This window comes from Lagopus leucura, unplaced genomic scaffold, assembly GCF_019238085.1.
Source record: "Lagopus leucura isolate 7727_CA_CO unplaced genomic scaffold, USGS_WTPT01 Super-Scaffold_100057, whole genome shotgun sequence".
Classification (NCBI taxonomy): Eukaryota; Metazoa; Chordata; class Aves; order Galliformes; family Phasianidae; genus Lagopus; species Lagopus leucura.
This window is the reverse complement of record NW_024962303.1, coordinates 447,940-458,135: the sequence shown is the minus strand read 5'-3', so window position 1 is coordinate 458,135 and position 10,196 is coordinate 447,940. Positions and strand designations below refer to the sequence as shown.

The following is a 10,196-nucleotide window of genomic DNA, read 5'->3' as shown; positions in this document are numbered from 1 at the left end:
ACCAGCCTCAACAGCACCCAAAAACACACGCTGCAATCCAGCCGCTCTCTTTGCCGTATTCTCACGCCAGGAAGTCTCCATGAATTCAGTTTACAGCATCCAACTGTCCCTCGGGGGATCAAGTTTGAAGTGATGCATCCTTTCCTCCCCCTGTTGCTCAAGCTAGCCTTGCAGCATGACATATTTCCACCATTAACAATATGAGGAAAGCGAGCATCACGGGCAGATGGGAGAAGAAGGGAGAACAGCAAATGCTGCCCTGGAGCCACACACTGCTGCACTGCACTCTGCTTCTGAGCACCAGGAAGTCACACAGACACCAAGTTTTTAGAGAAACATTTATTATAGGGTCGCAGAATTTATGCCAATATAAAGTCCCTTAATAAAACTCTCATCAACTGCAGGATGCTAACTTCACTACCCTCATATGACAGCTTTCAAAGAAAGAACAACGCGCTGGCTGCAGCAGTAATGCTACCTGCTCATAAAAAGTTGATCTAAAAAGTCTGTGTAAGCCAGAGTAGTTTAAGTTTACAACTACAGTCACATTCACAAGTGAGCTATTACCAGAACAGATTCTTGAAATAGGAAGTTATAGGATAAACCAATTCAAAACCAAAATACTGACGAGCTTCAAGAGCAAATCCATCTGAATCTAAACAACTAAATACCAAAACAAAAAACAAAGGGTAGAAGAATTAAATGTAAGCTCAGGGAGGGTTCCAAATATACATACGAATTCAATACAGTAATTGCACAAAAAGAAAGAGGGTAGTGTTAGAGGTTTGTGATCACTGAGGTTGGATTTTACATGCTTCACACATGGATGTCAAAAGAAACCTTTAATGATACACACCAGGTTTTTAGGCAGAAGACCGAGTGCAGAACTATACTACAGAACTACACAAGATGTGCAAACCACAGATTATTAATACAGCAATCATTCTGTGAACGTTAAGGTGAACAGAACTGGTTCCTGGTTAACATTGTTGTGTATATATATATATATCTATATATATATGGTTTTTCCTGCCATTCCCAGGTTACTGCAGATCACACGCATTCAATGGATAAACTGATATCACCCTGCTAAAAAAAACTTATTCAAACTTAAGTTCTACGTGAGACAACTAAAAAGAGAGATACCAAGGATCAAAGAAAGCTGAAATGGTGACTGTCTTTTTGAAATACAAGCGATACACAGAAAATGCATAAGGCTTTTGATTATCACTGCACATTTTAATTTAAGAAGTCGCCCCCTAAAGCTCAGACTTCTCACTGAAGGTGTGAACTGGTCACCGCCCATCCAGCACCTCTCACTGCTGACAGATCTTTGTTTCAACCACGAAAGAGTTTTCAAAGTGTCTGATTGAATGGCAGTTCTCCACTGAACGTTTCTGCAGACCTGGGGAGGAGAGGAGACGAGAGGCTCAGTACAGCAAGAGATCAGGAACTGTGCAGCAATATTTACACACTCCTCTTTTTGAGTAACTCTCAACAGCGAGGAGTTACAACCATTCTGTGCCTGATTGCACGGCCACCACGTCACGAGCTGCCATTTGAGCTGGACACTCCATCACAAAACCTTGCCCATCTCCATGATGAAGAATAGTGACAACTCAAGAGAGGGCCAGATACAAACAGGGAATAAAGCAAGCTAAGATACTGCCAATTTTTCCTAGTATCCAGCAAACATTCCAGTGACAGAACATTAAATTGATTCTTCATCATTTCTCTTAGTCCTTCCTAATCACAGAGGAAAGAAAGGCAAAGCAGGCTGGAACTACAGGGAGAAAGCTGGAAAAAAAACCTGAAAAAGTACAGGAAAAAGGAAAAAGTTAAAAAAAATATTTAGTTATCAGCATTTCTCCACTCCCAGTGCACATAACAAAGTGTAATTTCACAGCACAGCATTCACGTGAGAAGAGAGATGGGGATTTGCCACACAGCTGATGACCTTATGGGGTCTTTTCCTAACATTATTAATGTGATTTTCTCTGTCCTGGGACATGTCAGCAGCACAACTGATAACAGTTTACTTTTACCAGCTGTGGGTCTTTAATAGGAGATAAGAATACAGTAGTCTCACAAGCAAAGCCAAGCTGATCAATCAAAGCATTCCAGTATACAAGAAAAAAGCTTCACAGCTTGTGTAATAAGCACAGAATCATTCAGAGCTGTAATCCTACGTTTCCTCTAGAACTAAACACAGCAGGGTGCTGTTTCATTTTATGAACCCCTAATGGCTGGACTGTGAGCTCATCCTTCAACTCATCTCCATCCCAGGCTGTACAAGCATTAGGAAGTCTCCAGTAGCTATCTATCCAGGCACACACAGCACAGCAGATGATCTGCCCAGTCTCTCCTACCTTCACCCACAGCTCCAGGAACTGCCTCAGAACCTACAGACAGTCCAATGGAGCAAAACCAGCCAAGCTCTAATCTGAGGGCAAATGCAGCATCAGCTAAATGAACAGACTTCCCCACAGAGGTTACAGGAGTTCATCCTCTGATCTAATTAAGTGGGATGGTTTTGTTCTCGCCAGAAGGGGTGCAAACATCTTATCTGGAAGGCAAGAAGTGTTTTCTCCTCACCACTAGGCTTCATCTGTCTAGATTCTTCTCTTCCCATCAAGGGCAAACAAGGTCAATGACATGAAAGAAACTGTCCCATGAAATCCTTTCGTGGAAGTACTCTACAGAAGTTCTTACTGTGCAGTGAAGCTGTCAGCAGCACCAACTGACACATGCTAGAGCAAGGAGATTTTCAGAAAATACCATAACTGCCCTTCATCGTACTGTCAGCAGACTGCAGTCAGAGCAGTTTAGACTTACAAAAGCTAAGATACACCTCTCGCCCTCCCTTAAAGGCAACATTTATTGTTTCTTCATCTGCTTTTGCTACACTGTACCACTGTTTTATGTTTCCACACACAGAGGCTTCCATCTTGCTGTAAAAAGGACATAAGTGTCTGGCAAACAGCAGATGTGGCTGCTGTAGCTGTAACTGGGGAGAGGAAAATCTTGCCCAACAGTTTGGCAGGAAAACTAGAGCAGAGTTCTGACAAACCCATCATTTGCATTCTGAAAGGCAGTCAGGGACAAAGGATTCGTTTGCCCTGCATTTGGTGAGAGCAGCAGGCTGAAAAACGCCTCAAGTGAGCACAGAATCACCGCCCTGCACTTCAGGCCTCCCTCCAATGTGTCAAAGCACTGCATGCCAAACTCAGTCCTTTCCACAGAAGGGTAGGGAGCAGCACAAGGAGACATGGGAAGGTAGAAATAGAGCTTGTAAATTCCTAAAAGTCTTCTTCCCCTTTCAGAGAGGAAGCCTGGGATGTCCAGGTCCAGATATTCAACGTTTTCAGAGCAAATTAACAAAATGGGAATGCTGTCATTCTGTGCTCCCGTGACTCAGATTTAGAAAGGAGAGTGAGAGGGCAAGTCACAGCTACAGAGAATCGCATCATCTGATGGACCATGTGAATTCTGGGGCCAAGCCAACCCATGGCTTACATTTAAATCCGTTCCAGCCATAAGCTTCAACTCTGTAACTGAAATCTTCTGTTACTCTGAGTGAAACTTACAGTAATGCTTGAAAGTAGGAAAAAAACACACAGCAGTTTTATCAGCAGTCTCAGAAGGCATGAGCAACACCAACAGATTTACAGGTAGAAAAAACACTAAATTTAGAGGCATTTACTCTTTCCCTGCTCTGATAACAGTTTTACTTCTTACTGCAGGAAACTTACCCATTATTTGGTCTCTGCGCTGAAGTTTGAAGGTCTCTTTTCCAACACAGAGCTGGTAAATGAAGATCCCCAGATCTGATACATTCTCTATCTCCTCTGTAACCACCATTTCTTCACGCACCAGGTAAGTCTGAGGCAAGTAGGAACCAGTCTGCAAGGACAAAGTGCTTTGAGATGTACTGTAACACCTGAAGAGGACAAGCATCACTGCATCTGATCCTTTGCTTTGGAAGGACTTGAAGTCCTAGATTCCAGCTTGCTTTCTTTTGAATATTAAAGATATGCTGGTCTTGAAGAGCTGCACACCAGCAATGTTAAAGACCAACAAAGGCCGTGTCAAACAGCTGCAGCTACACTCAAATATAGCACAGTTACCTTTAACACTGCCTTCAAGTACTGTGCACACTTCTCACCTCATACAAAGCAAACACTAATATGATCTGTTCAGGTCTACCTGAGTGCAACAGGAAGCTCACAGTTAAACAGGAAAAATGAGGTAATGAGAAGGTTGTCTTATGTGAGGCAATACATACCCAGTACAGAAAGAAGCAGCATGACCTATAAATGCTAAGTCTTCACCAAAAAAGGTTATAGCTCTATTAAAATAGCTTCCTGCTGCTCACAATCAACTTGTGAATGCAGAGGCAAGGGAACACACTTAAATTTTGTCTTTATTAAGGTGAAAAAAAGTAAGAAAAATGAATTGAACTAAGCTAGATCACTGGGCACAAGATCCTTCAGTATTGCATTCAACCTGGAAATAACAGCAAGCTCTATCAGCTTGACCTGTAAGTTAAATCCTCCTGGAAGAACACCACTTCCAGTCACTGAAAAGTCAAAATGCTTGCAGTGAGCTCATAACCATAGCGATAGGGAAAGGGAAGAACAATTGCTCTTTTCATGACAACTCTTGCAGAGCAAGTGAGCTTTCCAGCAGTCACTTGCAGGTTTAGGCTTTCACCGACACTTGGAGCCTCATGAAATTCCTTTATAATGGCTAAATGTGACCTTAGTTACGAGTTGCTTTCAGTTTCCATAAAGCTATGTGTCAGTAAGAGCATTATGCACGAATCTGCTCAACATAATATACACTGACAGCTGGCCTCAACTTCAGCACAGTGACTGAGCCAGGAGGATTATGCACTTTGATAGCAAGAGGACTGTTCTAGCAAGAGATTTGAGCTCCAGAGCTAACATCCAGCTTTCTCAGCAGGACTGATCAGGTCAGGACAGCTAGAAGCCCCCACGTACCGCCAGTTTTGCAAAGAGATCCATCAGATTTCTTGGTGGCATAACTATGGATGTGTTCAGTGGAATCACGTAGCATTTACCCAGTTGCAGGTCAAGATATGCTGTCAAAAGCTATTTGAGGAAAAAAAAACAGGTTTTCAGTTCATCAAGCGTGGCTTTGGGGTATTAGAACACAACTCTAAAGGTCTAAAAAAGGAATTCCAAAATGCTGAAGACCATGCACAGCAAGCTGAATGCTCTGACACAAATGTCTGCTACAAGAACTTGGCAATGACTACTCTTCCAAACAAAGCTGTTACAGTAATGCTTTGCTCACCCAGGATTCTTGAACTGCAAGTGTCACTTCCATACACAGCACGGGCAACAGAAGTCAAAACTGCACATCACTGAGACACATTACTGGAGAAATGATGCAGCAGGCTCAGTCTGGGCCTGAACTTTTCTAATATAATTGTAACAAAGAACTCAGTCCACTACTGGAGAGTTAAAAGACAACAAACCCACTGTATTCCAAGGGTACGATTTCCCACATTGAAGCCAAACCCAAAGAAGTGTTTGCACTGACAGCGAGCTTCAGCATCCCAGCAATTAAAACCCTGGCGCTACTACAACTCCCATCAGCTCCAGCTTCCCAGGGAGCACGGATCAGCTATTTCTTGCTGCCTCACATGCACTCACCCTGTCAAAGTCATGAACAATGGCAGCTGGGTCGCTGTCAGAGAACTTTGGCACGGGCACATCGATGATGGCAATGTTGTCATCCTCCCGAATGTCAGCTTCTTCAGCAATAGGGAGGAAATAAGGTTCGACCGCCCGATCCCGATTCTCATTCTCAAAGTAACACATCTCCCCACGGTACACCTTGTGCTGCAGGGAAGAGAAAGAGTAGGTTTCTCTGTTAGTTTGCTTTACAGCTGCATTCCACCACTCGCGTTACAATGAAGTGCAAATCTGCAAGGCCTGGAATTGTTAAGGATACAGCCGTCTGGAGGCAAAAGATGTGGATTACAGAGGTAACCCATTCCTAGTTACAGTTTCTTGTTTATTGGTGCTCAAAGAGAACAAACTTTCACGTTACCTTCGGCATGAAGTACTTGTAGATGCAGGCTCCTCCAACAACAACTCCTGCCAAGATGAATGCTAAACCCAGCAGAGTCAACAGGCATCTTCCAGACGAGTTCTCACCTCCCTGCGTGGCAACTTCAGGGTCCTTTGAGCAATGAATGATGAGAACTGAGATGGTGCAGCCACTCGGAATTTAAAGCAAGCAGAAATCAAGTACTTTACTTTGACCAACAACTGTTCTCAGTATACACACAGAAGAAACAGAAGTCAAGCATAATATAGTAAGAAAACACCTGCATGAAATGCTGTTAAATCATATTAAGATCAGTTTTCAAGCTGCACTGAAGAGAAGATATTGTCTCAGAGTGAGCTTCCTAGACTAATCTATGTTCAGACACTGAAGTTATTTGAAAGAAGCAATTTGAGTTACAGGAAATTCAACTAGCTGTAACAGAAGATTTAGTGCTGCAGCTGCTGAATAGTACAAGGAAAGCAAGATTTGTAGAGCAAGGTCATTTCCAGGTACACTGTGTTTTCAGCCCTGTTCCCAAAGCCTACTTTCTATACTCCTCTATCCCTATCAGATGAAAGGAGACAGTGTTGCTTTTCCTTACAGGGCTGGACTAACAGGAAAAAAACTGAGGTGCTATTTTATTTATTTTTGTCCTATTAGTTGGGGAAGAGACATCCAGCACGAGGCTGACATTCGGGTTTCAGAACTTACTCATAACAAGCACAAGTTCACCGTGAAGGAGAACTACTCATTAGCTCTAGCACAGCTTCCAATTATGGCCAACAAAAATAAACTCCTGCAGCACATCCTACCTTGCAGCCCCAAAATACTCCTCCTTCCACAGAACCACGGAAGCTGTTTGTGTCTTTTTAATCCAGCAGCCTACAGCTCTCTAGTTCAGCGCCTTGTTTTTTCCTGGTGTGCTCTGACAGAGCAGGACTGCAGCCAAGGGAAAGGCTGATCACCATTACATAACACAGTGATCCCGTGTGTGATACCTCGTGCTGATAGCACAGCATTCATTTTTACATGCTATTCTTTAGGCCTTCCCAGGCTCACAAGCAAAAAGCCCGCACTGAGCCCTTTGGAGAAGAAGAAAAGCACTCTCAAATACTAAACAACCAAAGGAGGCACACACCTGGAAAACACCCTGTCTTCAGGTCCTTCAAACACCCACAAACACCGTGATAATCTTTGGTCAGGAACGTCCCTGTGATGATTCATGACTATAGGATTTAACTCCCTCATTCTCAAGACTTGCTCTTTCACTTCCACACGCAGAACAAGGATTTCACGTGGGGTGCAAGAAGTCTTTTCCTCCTGCTATTTCTACATTCAGTGCCTAGATTTAGCACAGCAGCCTCCACAGCCCTTCTTAATCCCAGTCCCCTTATTTGCACTCCTGTACAGCACATTTAGGTGACCTGGGATCAGAACAAGCCACAGCACCACCACCAAAGCTGCACACGCTCCTGTGCTCAGCAGGATAGGTCAGCACAGAAATCAAATGCTCCAACTACACAAGCAGGGAAACAAAAACCAAGCTGTTCGGTGAAAAATCAGCATTCCTACATTCCACTCTCCCATCCTCCAAGCAGAAAATCATTAGTTCAGCAAGATCTAAGCTGCTCCGATCAGCTGGTTAAGCACTTGCCAAAAACATGGAAGAGAAAAAACCCAACAACTTGATTTCAAGTCAGAACAATGCCACACCATTATGCAGAAACCATCTTTCAGAGCTAGCTTTGCTTTGGGATCACCTGCTTTTCTGTTCTCCTTGCATTCTGCCGTCTTCTCCCACACCTTTCAGCCCTTCAGTTACTCATCAAGCCTGTCATTAGCTGAACACAGCAGTCTGCAGCAGGTTTTGGCACTACAGACATCCCAGCACTTGCACAATGTCAGCATGTCAGTAGCTACGCTTGCACTACATTTGCCTCAAACAAAGCCAAGCTATTTATCACATTAAGACACAACGTAGGAAGCCTGACTCTCAGAAGGCAGACAGAGCTGATAAGAGAACACAATACCAAGAGTTTGCTCCAGTGGGTTACGCAGCCTCTGCTCTAAAACAATAGGAGCATAAAGACGTGATTCTAAGCCGTGCAGTAACAGGCAAAGAAAGCTGGGAGCAACAGAGGAAAGAAATCACATCTGCAGCAAGGTCAAACTGCAAGGCTGACACAGCCACCCCCACGGGGATGAGCTCTGCAGGGAGAGCGCTGTGTGAGCCCAGGGGCTCCGTGCAGGTATCCTGGTGGGTTTTTGCCGTGCTGCTCCAACCGGCATTAGAGGTGAAATCTGTTTGCTGCGCACAAACGATCCACCAAGAGAAAAACCGGCATCGGAGCACCTCTGAGCAGCACTGCGAGCTCACCGACCGCGGGCACGGAGTTCAGACCAAAAGGCAGAACGCAGCGCAGGCTGACACCGAGGGCAGCACCGGAACCAACGCAGCCGAGCCGGGAAGAGCAGCTGTGTGAGGACAGGAGAGGGCGTGCGGCAACACCGGCAGCCGCTCGAACAGAGCCCGAGCCGTTAGGGGAGCAGGGCCGGCTTCGTCCCGCAGGACCGAAGGACCTTCAAACGCACTTTGTCCTCTCCCGCTCGCTGCTACCCCGGGCTCCTAATGGCCGGCCGGGTTCTGCCCGCAGAGCCGAGCCCCCCGGGCGGCTCGGAGCCGTCACATCCCGCTCGTGTCGTGCCGTTCCGTGCCCGCGGTGCGGCGGATCCGCGCAGCCCGGCCCGCCCTCAGCCCTCCGCACTCCGCCGCGAGAAGATGGCGGCGCTTCGGCCTCCGCCTCCCTCCTGGCCGCCTCCTTCCCCTCACCCCGCGCTCCCCGCCGCTCCCCGAAGCACCTTGTCGGCCACCAGAGCCTCGCTCGCCTCTTTCTTGGGTTCGCCCTTCTGGGCGAAAGGGGAGCTGAAGGCGATTTTCACCATGGCGCCGACGCCGCTCAACGCCGCTCCGCTTCGCAGCCTCCGGCCGAAGGGGGCGGAGCCAGCCGCGGAGCCACGCCCACCGCGGGGCTCCGCCCACTGCCGGAGTTAGAGCGCCCCCTGCCGGGCGGGCGCCGTCACAATGCGGGCGTTACGGCTCCTGCCCGTTCGGTGCGGGTGGTTGGGTGGGTGGACGCCCGTCTTCGCTGGGGCAGGAAGCGAGCTTCGTGCTCGCAGTGTTGCAAAGCACAGCACCGTCCTGCAGGCTCCATAAGCCCATAAAGGGGGCTGAATCTGCCACGTGCACGAATGGTGCTCCAAGTCCTCCAAGCACTGAGGCGCTGCGATCAGCTGCTCTCAGGATCCCCTGCGCTGAGCCCGGCAGTGGCTGTGATGGTGCCGCCTTTAAGCCGTTCCTGAATGTGGCTGCTCATAAGTGACATTAAACGTGGACACCTCTCATTTCAATGGCAAAGATGATGTGAGCAGCCCAGGCAGCCTATAAATTGTGACATGAGGTAGAATCTTTTGTTGAAGCGTGGGTTCAGTGGATAATGTCACTTGAGCCATCTTTCTGAGCAACCCTGCCGTAGCCCCACAGCTAATCTTCAGCATGTCGGAATTTTTGGACCGTTCCTACGTAGTTTTTTAAGCATGAAAGCATTATGAAATGTATCTGCTTTTATTCTGCCTCCTTCTCATGCATGCCAGGAGAATGGTTCCTTACTTTCTGGGAGCAGTGTGGTATTCCAGTTGTCACAGTTTGTATTCTCAGACTTTGAAACAGGAGGCACCGTGTACGTGCACAATCTCCGGCCACATACATTGCTCCAGTTCAAACAAAACTATGAGCAAGAGGGCTGCAGTCTGGCAAGACGTGTAAGCACACGCTTTACATTTCAGTGGTCACACACAGCTGAATGCTGAGCACGTGTTTAAGGATTCTGTTAGACCCAAACCCATGCACACAGCCAAGCGCTCAAGTGCATATTCAGTCACTGTGGTCTTGCAGCTCTTCCTGGACATCACACATGTGCACATGGATGGTGGCTGCCCCTTGTGAAAAACACGTATGGAGCATTGCACTGTTGAGCTCCAGCCTGGAACCACCTGAGCACACAGAGAAACAGTAATTAACACAAGTAATTGATAATAGTTTTAAATATAGACGACAT

General features: G+C 46.5%; 1 protein-coding gene across 1 annotated transcript; it reads right to left on the bottom strand.

Moving 5' to 3' along the window:
- Window positions 1-324: 324 nt before the first annotated feature.
- Window positions 325-9,086, bottom strand: ITM2A (integral membrane protein 2A). The gene is made up of 6 exons (XM_042886465.1): window positions 8,941-9,086; window positions 6,082-6,213; window positions 5,682-5,870; window positions 5,004-5,114; window positions 3,753-3,903; window positions 325-1,405 (listed from the first exon to the last, which is right to left on the bottom strand). Exons 1-6 carry the CDS (start codon window positions 9,022-9,024, stop codon window positions 1,317-1,319), a joined length of 756 nt encoding a protein of 251 aa, XP_042742399.1. The 5' UTR covers window positions 9,025-9,086; the 3' UTR covers window positions 325-1,316.
- Window positions 9,087-10,196: the final 1,110 nt, after the last annotated feature.

Bases quoted from the DNA above. Each gene is read 5' to 3' on its own strand.
- ITM2A (XM_042886465.1), bottom strand. From the start codon at position 9,024: ATGGTGAAAATCGCCTTCAGCTCCCCTTTCGCCCAGAAGGGCGAACCC. The intron at 5,871-6,081 runs GTAACGTGAAAG...TCTTCCCTGCAG, and splicing joins ACAAGTACTTCATGCCGAAG to CACAAGGTGTACCGTGGGGA. The intron at 5,115-5,681 runs GTGAGTGCATGT...TTCCTCAAATAG, and splicing joins TTGTTCATGACTTTGACAGG to CTTTTGACAGCATATCTTGA.